The sequence below is a fragment of the Podarcis cretensis genome (genome assembly GCF_951804945.1).
Source record: "Podarcis cretensis genome assembly, chromosome: 2".
NCBI lineage: Eukaryota > Metazoa > Chordata > Lepidosauria > Squamata > Lacertidae > Podarcis > Podarcis cretensis.
In genome coordinates, this window is record NC_137171.1 from 88,972,695 (window position 1) to 88,986,572 (window position 13,878).

The 13,878-nt window shown below is 41.1% G+C and overlaps 1 protein-coding gene across 9 annotated transcripts in view; it reads left to right on the forward strand.

The window, feature by feature from the left end:
- Positions 1-13,878, forward strand: part of SLC6A6 (solute carrier family 6 member 6) — a 58,612-nt gene that overhangs the window by 36,350 nt on the left and 8,384 nt on the right. For all 9 annotated transcript variants that reach the window (XM_079964520.1, XM_079964515.1, XM_079964516.1 and 6 more), the window contains 8 exons: positions 157-291; positions 1,973-2,076; positions 2,189-2,313; positions 5,649-5,761; positions 7,191-7,328; positions 8,689-8,791; positions 10,434-10,534; positions 12,475-12,645. In XM_079964520.1, the coding sequence (XP_079820646.1) occupies positions 157-291; positions 1,973-2,076; positions 2,189-2,313; positions 5,649-5,761; positions 7,191-7,328; positions 8,689-8,791; positions 10,434-10,534; positions 12,475-12,645 (990 nt within the window). The remainder of the gene's footprint in view (positions 1-156; positions 292-1,972; positions 2,077-2,188; positions 2,314-5,648; positions 5,762-7,190; positions 7,329-8,688; positions 8,792-10,433; positions 10,535-12,474; positions 12,646-13,878) is intronic.

Consider the following 13,878-nt stretch of genomic DNA (forward strand, 5'->3'; position numbering starts at 1 on the left):
TGATCCACTGAATAATGAAAGCTGAGAGCAAACAGGAGGATAAGAATTTAAGATAAGAGATGAGTCCATTTGCAACCTCAAATACTAGGCGTATACAATTACAATTCTAGCTTTTTATTGTCAAAAAGTGATAACATTTTTCATTTTTAATACCAGGTTGTGTACATAACAGCAACATTCCCATTCATCATGCTTCTTGTACTGTTAATCCGTGGTGTCACTTTACCTGGAGCTTCAACGGGCATCAAGTTTTATCTTTACCCTGACATTTCTCGGCTAGCAGATCCACAGGTGGGTTACTAAAAACTGGAAGTGGTGATACTTTTCTTCCTATGCTCTAAACAAACTGTGAGGAGGGCAGTGGGATGATTGTGCAGTAGATTTTCTTGTAATCTTGAAGCAGTCAAAACCTAATTGAAGATTACCTCCATGGTGTTATTCCTTTCCACCGTATCTTGTCAAAAAGGTTATTATTGTTAATGTGTTAATGCATTTTCCATGTGTGTATATCTTTTTATATCAGAAGGATTCTGAGGCTTGTAGACTCTGTCCAAATATAGCATCTCAGCTTTTTTGTTGATATTAGGCTGTGGACAAGGTAAGGGAGATAATTTTTGCTTCAGTCTTTAGCTCTTAAAGGCAGCAAAATTATGGAGCAGCGAACAGAACGGTAAGGAGCACTTGTGAGTATTTGCAAATGTCCATGTCATATGGACGCCCTTGGGGGAAGGCAGTTAAGGACAGTGAAATAAAATGGGAAATGCTGAATACCTTTCACGTTCTTTGTAGAAACTTGCTTCTATGCAAATGTTTGGAAGATAGCACCCTTAGTAAAACTCAGGAGTACAGCACTTTCTTTTCTTTATTTGTTCGATCTTCAACTGCTTACAAATTATGTGACAGTTTATTTTATGATCTGGTCAGCCACAAGCTCTACCCCATAGCAATGGGGAAATGCAAAACTGTTAAAGTAGGGTGGGGTGGGGAATGCACATAAGACTATGGTAATATTGTGATATGAGCAGTAAATGAAAAGCAACTTATGATACAAGCCGGATGAAAATGCCACTGAGTACAATCCATCTGGAACACCATTTATAGCAGCTATGGGAGAAGTTGCTGCTTCTTTCCTGTTCTGATTCGTTAAACTCTTCTCTGTTAGCCTAAGCCAGGGCTGGGGAACCCCTTTCAGGCCAAGGGTCACATTCCCACCTGGGCAGCCTTCTGTGGGGCAGGGGACATGTGCCAGCGGTGGGAGGGGACAGTTGCAAAAGTGGGTGAAGCAACAAATGCAATTTTTACCTTTGTACAGTGGGACTCATTTCTACACACAGTCCTTGCTATCCTCCGTCCAGGAAACCAAGAGGCATTGTCATAGTTCAAAGACATATTCCAACAAAGGGAAAACCCTTAAGGGGGATCTGAAATAGTGCTGGTGGAGGGTATGGCCTTGAGAGTGTTCTAGGCAGTAGACAGAGAGGGCTGGAGGGCAGTGTTTTGCCATCTGGTGAGGTTCCCTACCACTGGCCTAAGCAGAGCGCACTGGAAGACATAGTTGGCCACAGCAAGAAAAACCCTAAGAGGTTTTGGGAGGCAGCATAGTGCTATCCACCAAAAAGCCTGGGATCCTTAAACCACTGAACTGATCTTGAAATGTATCTTCTGTGTATATTAGTTTGCTGGAATCTACAATGGGTGATGCTCAAAACTGGGACTGTATATATGTAATGCTCTGTTGTTTTTGTTTAAAAGAACTGATTGAGTTTTTATTCACTTTTATGCCAAAATGTTGTGATATGATATTGAACAGTGTAGGTGCATTCAATAGCTAGCATTTATGAGCGGATTATTTTAAAGAGACGTCTATTGTTGTCACATTGTGGGGGTTACATAGTCTGTATTAGCTTTAGATAAATGACCGGTGCTGGTGCAAAATGCAGCCTTCTAATGGGCCTTTTCGTGTTTTCTTTAGGTCTGGATAGATGCTGGGACGCAAATCTTCTTCTCCTATGCAATCTGCTTAGGTGCAATGACTTCCTTGGGGAGCTACAATAAATACAAATACAACTGCTATAGGCAAGTTTCCTACCAAAGGGGTTTAGTACATGTTAGCTAATTGATGTGTAGGGAACCATGGGTTCAATTTTTTTCTCCAATTAACTTCCTCCATGACATATGTGTGACTTAGGGACTGTTTGCTGCTGGGATGCCTGAACAGTGGTACCAGTTTTGTGTCTGGCTTCGCAATTTTTTCCGTCCTGGGCTTCATGGCACAAGAGCAAGGGGTGGACATTGCTGATGTGGCAGAGTCAGGTACGATGGTGTCGGTGGCAGTGATGGTGGGCACTGCCACCCAGTGTGTGAGCAAAGTAATACAAACCAAATCAACCGCCCCTCTCCCCTCCCCCCAAAAGGAGATATTTTGAAAAGTAAAATTACTCAGCATTTCAGGAGACAAAGTCTTAATTTATTTCAATGGGTGTGACAGTTTGAAACAAATTGAAAACATGCAGAAACATAAAATGGAATTGAGTTTAAAAGAAATGCCCAGAACAGAGTCAAAAATATGTGAGATGCAAACAGTTTATAAATATATGAACCTCTGTGGTCGCTCTCCATTTGCTTCAATCAATTTCCGAATAGATATGATCGCCAAAAGCTCCATAGACCCACAGCAAGTGACCTCAAGAGATTATAGCTGTGCTAGGATATGCCTTGAGTTTTATTGCACCATGTATATTTTAGTGAAGGGCCATAGCTTTCCATGACAAGGCTGTATAGAAACTAGGAAGAGAGGAGTCCCCCTTTTTGTACCCTTCCTGCCCTCCCAACATATTTTACCTTTGTGCATAGAGCACTTCCATGTACAGGAAACAGTGGATTGATTCCTACACATATTTCCCTGGGATACATGTGCATTAAAAGAACAATATGTCCTTATCTCATTTACTTTCGAACAAAGCATGCATACTTTTCTGGACTTGCCTTGTAACACCTGAGGAAGCACAGCAACTCAAATTATGCCTTCGAAGCCCAGACGTGCTAGACCAAATGCTCTTTTCATTGTAGTCTATGTGAACTTACTTAAAACGATAGCACTTAGACTGGCTGGCAGCAATTTCTGCAACTAGCTAGTAAAAAGGGTATTGTAGAACCCCAGAGGTTTCTGCTGGTCATATCCATTATACACATTTTATTTTTCTCTGTGAGTGCAGGTTGGGCGAGGTTCAAAACAGCTTGAAAAGGCAAGAAATGTGCATCGGCATTGGATGTGAAGCCGTTAAAAGGCTGTGACTACAGTAATATTAATGCACACCTCAGGCAGCAGACAAAGGTCACCCATTCGGGTGCTGTGGGGAAAACTTGTACTGTGATTTTGCCGTGCCATATTGTCAAACAGATTGGTTTTTCTTCCTATAGTGCCATTTTAATAGTGGTAAGGAATGCCAATGGAGATTTGTATATTCCCTCAAATTTTATTTTTCTTTATTTAAGAAACAAGGCTAGTTCTTCAAGGCAGGCAGGCAGGAAAATGAGGGAGCTGGGAATGGCTGTTAGCATCCCAATGCAGAGCTTAACCCTGTTGATTTCAATTAGCTTAAGCTTGCTTAAGGCTGCAATCCTGTGCACACATATCTGAGAGCAAACCACACTGAACACAGCAGGTTTTATTTCTTCTGAGTAAGCATGTGCTTGTCAGTCTGTTGAAAGATTGTAGCCATCAGATCTAAATGTTTGATGCCTTAGTCTTACACAGCACTTTTTTAAATGAAAAAGTGGCTAAGGCTGATGTTAATTTAGACCCACTTAGTTCAGTTGGACTTACTTCCAAGTACATGTGGGTAGGAGAATCAGCCTAAGTAACTTTATGAGCAGATAAGCAACTGCAGGATACAATAGTTGGCCATAGTGAGCTCCATTGAGAGATGAGCCCAGGAAACCAGTACTTTTTAGCTCTGTATGCATAGAACAGCTTGAGGTGAGCATAGCCTCCCCCCCTTTTTGTCTTTAAAAAAAGTTAAAATATTTTCAAGGGGAAGTAGAGGAACTGGATTCAGTTCTATTTCCCTTCCTAAATAACTGACTGATGCAATTTTTATTTTTTAAAAATAATGTATTCAGTCACAGCAGTTGGTTCACAAGAGGGAATAATGTGGATAAGATCCATTTGTACATTTTGTTCCTTACCCAGCAAGAGATGTTTGTCATGACCTTAAATAACCTTAAATATGCATTTGCCCCAGTGCCACCAATTCAGAGAAAAGTGGCTGCACTTAATTTCCATTGAAATCAAGGGCACGTCTAACTTAAATCTCATTTATTTTAGTGGGTCATGCTCAACTATTTTTTCTGAGGTGAAGACCATAGATTCAGGATTGGGGTGCCAGCATTTTTCATTTTGTTGCACCGATCTGCCTTTCCATTCAGTTTAATGGCATGGAAAATGGAAGGTAGCAGAGGCATTCAGTGGTGAGTGACAAGGACTAATCTGTGGAGAGAATTCTTTTGCTGTACTTTGTAACATATAAAAGAAGAAAAACAAAGTAGAGCTATAAACTGGAATGCCAGTGTATTTTCTTTAAACAAAAGCTTGTATGAAAAGTGTTGATGTAATATTTTCAGTCATCTTTAAAACTACCCAAATACTTTAAACATAAACAATAGCGCTTTTTGGCTTTTTCATCCCTATATGATTCTTTATTGCCCCTGAATAAGTGTCACCAATATAAACTGAAAGCTCATCTCATTGTATGCATGACTGTCACGTGCCATGGAAATGAGCTTGGTTTTGGCTTCTAGTGGCTCATCCACAGTGCAGATATGGAATAATGTACCAATGATTATTAACAAAACTAGTTGAGGGACATTAGCCTTATTTCAGCCACCAGCTTGTTTTCAGAATGAAAAAACAGCAGCTATTGCTTTGTATCTTAAAAGAATACTGCCTACTGATAGCAGCAAATTGATTCATTATAGACATTGGGTAAGCCATTAACACAATGCAGCTACCAACCCCTTCATAGGAAGGGACAGAGGATTGATTAGATAGTCAAGTCAGTTTTTCGACTTCCTTTGTTGTGGTATGGAAATGCTTTTTGTTGGCATTGATAGAACTGTGGAGGGGTATAACAGCTCCAAATCTGGCCTGTGGAGCACAAATCCCAAACCCCTGAAGGCTATTTTGTTGGTTTTATTTGTCCAAGGAGGGGCTGGGGGTTGCGAAAACAAAGAGAACACGTATGGCATTTCCCCCCTCCTCTGTTCATAAAGGAGCACAGGAACCGGTCATCCTATAACTATGTCTCATTTACACCATAAGCCCAGCTGCTCATCTTCTATCTTATTCACTTTCTGCATGATGCGTGTAGAGTTTGACCTATTCTTGGCATGTTGAGGCAGATGCTGAGACTGATAGTGGATAAATAATGGCTTTTGAATTTGATTATTGGAGTTCCTGTTCTAGCAATGCATGCTTCTTTGTCAGATAAAGGATCCAAGTGAATTCCATTCTGGAATCTTCAGTTGGGTTTTGGTTTATCTGAATCGAATCAGGCATCTGTTCTGGAGAGGCAGAGGGGGTCTTGCCTTTGAGAATGAGCTGCTTACTTATTATGTCTTCTCCTCTTTCTCTCCCTTTATTCCTTTAGGTCCAGGCCTGGCCTTTATTGCCTATCCGAAAGCTGTGTCCATGATGCCACTCCCAACTTTTTGGGCTATTCTTTTTTTTATTATGCTTCTGTTGCTTGGCCTGGACAGCCAGGTGAGTAACCATAGCAACAAACACAGCATCCATACTGTATGATGGAAAATTTAACAATGTAATTGGGTTTGTTGCATTTTCTGCTCTGGGGCAAATGCATCATAAACGTTGCAGAAAAGGATTGCTTCATTCTCTAGCAGAGAAAGCTGTTAATCAGTGTTAGCCTATGCACTGTTTTGAAGTGTATGAAGTGGCTAATTAAGTTATTCAGGAAGTTTTCAGCTAAATCAGAAAGGGACAAAGCCATCCTTGGGATGTGGGGTTGAGTACCCTTGCATGTCCTGCCTTTCATAAGGTCTCTTACAGTTCAGCACCCTTGAAAACTGAAACCATGGATAAGCTCTCTTTTAAAACAGTTAGACTAAATGTGTAGTACACATTGGTGGTGTTGTTATTCCTCGAGGAAATGGACGGCTGCCCCGCCTCCCCAAAGAGACCTATTTATATGACGCAAATAAATCTGTTAATAATTTGTAGGCTATTGCTAGTTGCACAGATGTACCAGGGATTTAGGGAGTATTTCATTGAGTTGGTTTAAGAATTTAAACTAACAAGGTTCTATTTATTCCTTGGGAAAGTAGCTTTAACATTAAATAAATCTACTTGACAGGGGCAGAAAGTTTACTGAATTCAAAACCTCTCATATGAGCAGCGATTAGTGGAGTTTTCCCTCTGGCTGTTACTCACTTGATCTCTTAAACTGGCAAAGCATTCCATTTGTTCTAAATGGCTCTTTAGTGCTTAATCTTTGAACTCCAGTGAGTGACTTTTAATCACTTCCAAATTGAATGTTAAAACATGCTTGGTGCTGTGGTTCTGCAACCAAGTACTTATGTAAATTGAGGGTTGCCTAGTAATTTTAAGTCATTTCTCACTGTGTCGAATAATTAAAACTAATTGGAGCACTTAATGTTTTGTTTGCTTTTGGAGCGCTGTCAGGCAGGATTTTGGAATGCTAGAATAGCTTAGGAGCAAGCTAGACTATAGTTGTATTGCAACAGAAGAAGAAAAAACTGCTGGAAGTGTACTGCATTTTAAGGCCCTGGGTTAAAGAAAGATTTTAATACATTAGCTTGTGAGTTAGCTTTACAGAGCACAGTACTAGTGCAGCTGTTGCTTGTTAGCAGAAACAAATATGATATGTTATGTGTGTAAAGAAAATTGCTTATATCCCCATGCATAATAAACTGAAAGAAGAAGATAGGGACTTATTTTTAAATACTTGGGAGGAGGACATTCTAAGTGCAAAACCCCAGTTGGACACCACTCACAGGCTGTAACCTTGACTTGTTGAAAGGTTAAGCAAGTAAATGGATTCAGCTTCTCCAGTGAGAGTGCCAGCACTGTTTCCAAGGCATGCCTTGTATGAAAGAATGGAACACATTCATGGCAGTTGTTCAGGGTTCTTTTTTCTTTCCTTTTCTGCCAGTTTGTTGAAGTTGAAGGACAGATCACGTCATTAGTTGATCTGTACCCATCCTTCCTAAGGAAGGGTTACCGACGGGAAATCTTCATCGCTATAATATGTTTCGTCAGCTATCTTCTGGGACTATCTATGGTGACTGAAGTAAGTGAGACGAGCTGGTGTGGGTTTGCTTGAGTTTTGATTTCATTCTGTGAAGTCAAATAGTACAGTGCAAGAGGGAAGCAATCACAGTTCAATGGCAGAGCACAGGCTTTGCATGTGAAAAGGGCCCAGGTTGATTTCCTGCATCTCCAGTTAAAATAAAATTGGGAGAACTTTTCCTTCTTAGAGCTTCAGAGAGCTGGTAGCAGCCAGAGCTAACAGTACTGGGCTGGATATACAAATAGTTTGGCCTGAGCATAGGGGAAATTCCTTGGTACCTAAGAGAGTAGCCTGGCTCTGTAAAATGGTTACTCTGTTGTTATCGTTGTTGTTTTTTAAAGCAGAAAGAACAGCTGAGAACTGATTTATTCAAAGCTTTCATTTCTCTTAAGTTCTCCAGTGGTGTCAATGTAAGGCCATGCCAGTTGCAGCCCTGGGTATTATTAGTCCTGCTTTTAAACAGCACTGCATTTCCCCCAAGCTTATTTTTATAGAAGAACCTAGACAGCGTGTTCCGTTGTGCTGTAGATCTGGAGTAAACAAAGCTAGACAGATGTGAAACATGTGGGAAATGGTGCAGGTTGAAGCCTATCTCATTATATTTGGGGCTTCAAAAGCACATCAGAGCGCAAATAGATAAATAGGCACCGCTCCGGTGGAAAGGTAAATGGCATTTCCGTGCGCTGCTCTGGTTTGCCAGAAGCGGCTTAGTCATGCTGGCCACATGACCCAGAAGCTGTACGCTGGCTCCCTCAGCCAGTAAAGCGAGATGAGTGCTACAACCCCAGAGTCGTCCACGACTGGACTTAACTATCAGGGGTCCCTTTACCCTTACAAGAGAGCCTTATAGAAGGTGCTAGAAAATGGAGCAGAGGGAAATACAGTGCATGAAAGAAAATATCATGCTAAGGGAAAAGCAGTGTCAGCCCATATATGAGGAAGCTCCTTGGTAAGCATTGCTTCCATATATTTTGGTCTTGTTATAGCAATTTCCGTTGAACACCAATTGTTTTCTCCCACCATATTTTTCTTGTGAGAGCCCATCCTAAAATACTATCCTTTAGAAAGGAAATAGCTCAGTGTTGGAGTAGAATAAGCTAAATGGCTTAATTTTGGCCAATCACAATCTCTTTCAAAAATGCCTTCTACATAAGAAATAAGTGCATGTTCTGAGGAGGACAACAGCATGTGCTTATAACTCCCCAACAGTTGATTGACAGTTGTATTTGCAGATGAGTAATCTTCTCCAGAGTGAGTCATAGATGTGAAGGATAGGGATGAAGGTCATCTTGCTTGCCACAGGTTTTCTTTGTGGTTTATTAATAGCACTTGTTTCTTTTTCTCTCTTGCTCATTTTCAGGGTGGCATGTATGTGTTTCAACTCTTTGACTACTATGCAGCTAGTGGTGTATGCCTTTTGTGGGTTGCATTCTTTGAATGCATTGCTGTAGCCTGGGTTTATGGTGAGTAAGTTGTAAATATCTGGCCTGGTATTTTTCCTACAGGAACAACTAAACATTGCAGGGTCTTGGAAGATTAGGCTCCTGGATCCCAGGAGTTGGGATTGTGAGGGAGGCAGAGCTAAAATAGGGGTCGAGCTAAAATAGGGGTCTAAGTGACAAATATAATTTTTTTACTTTGCTTCCTGAGATGCAGTCCTTGACAGGGGAAAAAAGGTTGCTATATGGCAGGCATGTCCAACAGGTAGATCGAGATATGCTGGAAGATCACCGGGTGTTCCTGGTAGATCTTTGGCCCCTCAGAGATCTCCCCCCCCCCAAAAAAAAAAGGGGGAGGAGGAAGATGAACAACTGTGAAAATCTTTAATAAAAACAACTTTGCCTTTCCCAAAAAAGCTCGACAACTTTGGCCCATCCAACGACAATGGGTAGATCACTGCCAGTTTTTTTATACTGTGAGTAGATCGCAGTCTATTGGGAGTTGGACGTCCCTGCTGTATGGGAACAGAGTTGGTGAATGTGAAGCTAAGAATCACTTTCCTAATTGAAACAACATATTGGCTTTCTTAGGAAGTGAGCCTGAGTCCCAGCCTTGAAAAATGAAGTAGTGTTTATAATACACATTACATTGCGAGAGACATTGGCTGAATCAAGCTGGATGCGGTGGTTGGTTTGGGGAATTTTCAAAAAGTATCTCCCTTTTCCAAAAGCAAGATTTTCAGGGGGCAATTGAAAAGGCATGGGTGGGCTTTTTGAGAGGAAAGTTACTGGGGCTTGGCCCCTGTACCAATGTTCCCTTTTGCTATGCTGCTCTGTGGCAATGAAAGTGCTGCAGTGCAGCAAACAGGGAGCATCTGCCCAGATAGACTTTGCATGTTCATCTGAGTGCAGATGTTGCCTGTGCCTGTGCTGACACCATTAGAAGTGGTCTGGAACTTCAGAGGGAAGGCGGTGCAACTTCTGTTGCCTTCGGCACTACATAGCCAACTCGGAATGGGTCTGGCTTGCCATCAGTTTTACAATGTGGTGTCTTTTTAGTTGAATCCCATTGTGAAGGAGAAAGCATAAGTTTAACTTTTAAAGCTGAAAAAAAAAATCCTGGACCAGTAGTAGACTGAGGAAGAATCACTGTTTTAACAGTAAGATAGAAGGTGTGGGTTTTTCAGCACTCTTTTCAGGTTTCTTGAAAACACACTTTTTATTTCAAAACTCTGGTTCACATAAGTGTGGAAATCATCCCTACTGAGGTCAAAAAAGAACAAATTTCTTTCTGTTTGGTATGATAGTGTTTATGTTAAACATAGCCTGTCTCCCTAGTCCTATCCCTCCCAGCCTATAAATGGCTGTGGATAATGCAATAAAACTATGGTTTGCTGGATCTGCAGCTCATCCCCCTGGAAATTAAGTGATATCCATGTTGATATTTTTAGAAACTTGTTATAATTTCTATTATAATAAAGGTTTGAAATGCCCCCCCCCCCCTTTTTGGTACCTGTTTTCTGTGATGGTTTTGTTCTACACTTGATTTTGCATTTAATAAAAAAGAATTTTAAAAATGTGGCATAGCTCCCATTATGAGGTTAGAGCCAAAGCAGGCATCTCAGCCAGTCCAGTAACATTCCCTTTCCCTTTTGTCGAACTCTAGGCGCTGATAATTTTTACGATGCCATTGAAGATATGATTGGTTACAGGCCCGGTCCCTGGATGAAGTGGAGCTGGATTATAATCACACCAGTTCTCTGTGTGGTGAGTGCTTGAAATAGCTTGGCTAAAACATGGTTTTGCATCTGTAGTAGACTTTGTTGCTTTATTATTTTACTCCTCATCTTCTCCAACAGTAGCTTCATGAGTTAAGATACTGAGTTAAAAATGTATAATGTGTAAAGGAATTGCTCCCATGTTAAAACATCTCCACTGGTATTCCATTTTTTTCCATGCCCACATAAAACTGCTGGACTTTTGCATGTAAAACCATCAGCTGGGGAACCTAAAAGACCATCTTTCTCCCACGTGAACCTGCCTACCAATTTAGATTTTTTTCAGAGGCTTTCCTGTGGACCACTCTGCTGCAGCTAACAGAAATGGCTTTTAATGTATTATAGGGTGCCCAAATGATGAAATTTTCATCCCAGATATCATCATCATTAATAATAATAATAATTTCTGTACCGCCCTTCATCTGAGGATCACAGGGTGGAAGGCACCCCCTGCTACTGAAGCTGCCTGAGCCTCAAGAAACAACAATGAATCCAGAAGCAACCCCAAGCTATGTGCCTATTTGCCTGGCACTCTATTAATGACATTTTTTTCTCTACGCAAAGTCCATTCTATTGCAAAGGAAGAATAAGGAGTGCACTTTTAAGCACACTCCTGAATCTTCTTTTGCAGCCACTGCTTGAATTCAGAACGTGAAAGTTGAAGCTGGAGCTGTGAAAAAAGAAGCATGAAGGCCCTTAGAGTGTGCTTCTAGTGCCTCTTTTTGCAGTCCCTACTTGAACTTCCAGTCACCTGGCTGTCCTACTCAGCTGTCAAAGTGGCCTGTGGAAGGGTTTTTATCTTACTGGTAGCTGCGTAGAGCTGCATTTTTGCTGCTTTCAGTTTTGTAAGCTGCCATGAGGGCATCTGCAGCAAAAGGCAGGCTATAAATTCTATAAATAAACATGCAGTAAGCAGAACAGTAATCAAGCATTGTTTGAAGGCATTGGAATGTGATGGGCCGTTGCCATTAGATGGTTCCTCAAGCTATTTCAGTTAAACTTTATATACTTTAGCACACAGGAAGCGTGAGAGAGAAGTGGATCTATAATACTAGTATTTTGAGATGGCTTACTCTGCAGGCTTACCAAGAAGAAAGCCCCACTGAACACAGCAAGATCTGCTTCTGAGTAAACATGAACAAGATTGCACTGCATATTACACAAAGGCTAAAATGTGGAAGCATTCATGTCAAGTGAAAAGAAGTAGGGCAGTGCTACGATGAATACATCAAAGCCTTCTTGTTCTTTTTGGTGTATAGCAGTGCAGCACAGGAGTAGCCAGCACTCCCAGTGGTGTGTCTGTACACAGGGCTTATTTCCCTGTCACCTCTTTCCCCCACCCCATCATAACACAGCTGCCAGAAGGCTTGGTGTGCACCCCATCAGCTTCTCCTGGTGTGCAGTATGCTACACTTTTTCACTTTTGGTTGCACAGAATATACAACAAAACAACACTTACTGAATGGGGAAAGGATGCAGAACAAATTTGGCACCCCCTCCCCCTGCTATTACCAATTATTACCAAAATCTCTAGCAGTGTGATTCCAGGGGCAGAGGAAGCGCTAAGGGGTTGTACTTAATGGAAAGGAAGGAATGAGGTTGATGTTGTTTTCTGAATCTTAAGTTCCAAAAAAGAAGTGGAGAAAGCTTTTAGAATGTCATTTTCTCCCACTCCACAGCTTCTTGTAAACACACACTTAGGCATGTGCAGAGTTAGGCATGAAAGCAAATAACTGCAAAAACTACAGCAGAAGCTCAACTTTTGTCAAGCTTATCAATTGTCAAGCTCATGTTTTTTTCTGTAGACTGTACATTCATTGGATACTGTAAATCCATGCAGCTACTAGTGTTAGTAGCAGAAAGGTGCATACAGTTCTTCCAACAAATCTTCAACCTGTCTGTTTTGTTTTGTTTCTTTTCCTAATGCAGGGGTGCTTTATCTTTTCTCTGGCCAAGTATACACCACTGACCTACAACAAGGTGTACATATATCCTCAGTGGGCCATTGGCCTGGGGTGGATACTTGCCCTCTCTTCTATGGTCTGCATCCCGCTTGTAATGCTTATCCGTATTCTACAGTCCGATGGCTCTCTCATTGAGGTAAGTCAACAACCTGGAAGCACATGAGAATGCACACTGGCCCTCACAGGCTTTTTCCTCCGAAACTGCCTTCCCAGCATCAACTTCAGTGCTTTGCTGCAGGATCCAGGCTATTTCCAGCACACATACATCATTTCTACATCTACAAAAGTTTTCCCGGTCATTCATTCAATGGATAGGGCAATTTTACAGGCCCTGTTATTTGGGTGCGTTCACAATGCTTGAAACAGGGCATAGCATAGTTCCTCTGTTGAACTGGACAAGGTTCAGTGCAATTAAATAAGATGCCTGTTGCTTTAGTCATATTTACATTCTGGAAAAGAATACAGGTGCTCAATAATTTTAGCTTCTCGACAGCTGGAACGCGGCCAGTATAGAGCAAAGTTAGAAATGCGTGGGATTGTAATATTTGCTAAAAGAACTGGTGTCCATTTACAAACCACAAAGCCCTCTCTATCCAAGTTGATCCCTCTAAGCCAGTACAGTAATTTCCAACCTTTCCCAACCTGGGACCTTACTTAGCCCAAACATCCATTTGAAGACACGCTTCCTAATTCTTTCAATCTTGGTAGTGCTGCTGTTGCATGCCAGTAGTGGTCATGACCATCTAGTTAAAGGAGACCAATATTCTAAGCATTATCCAAATGGGGGCCCACTGCTTGCCTCTCACACCATTTCTTAAAAGGACTTCTTTGCAATTGTACTTACTGGAGTGGAGATACCCAGGTATAAAATGTGGAGACTCTAGCACATAGGAAGTGTGCAAGCATTTGGTACTGTAATAATCAAATGCACAGAAACAGTAATCAGGCAATAATATAGGCCTTTTTATATTAATATGTTTTTAATTAATTATCCGTTTTTAAACAACATGTATTTTAAATAACAACACTCAAATATATTCATTCTAATAAATAGTTTACAATCAGGTGTCAATACAGTTAACTTACTAATTCCTTCATTGTGTAGCAGGCTTTCCCCCCAGTATAGAACTTCTATTTTCATACATTTCTAAAGGGGCAAGCTTCAAATATTTATCCTTTTTAAATAAATCCAGGACTCATCTATTTTGCGCTATTACTATTTTGCCTGAGTAGAAGAGTTGCATGAGTAGCAGTCCTCTGCCTAGTTTCTATACTGGAATCTCAGACAAGTCAGCCTAGCTTTTGATGACTGTACTTTGACAAGAGCCCTAGTAAAGACGTGAAGATCCACCTGTGGGGTCCACATGTT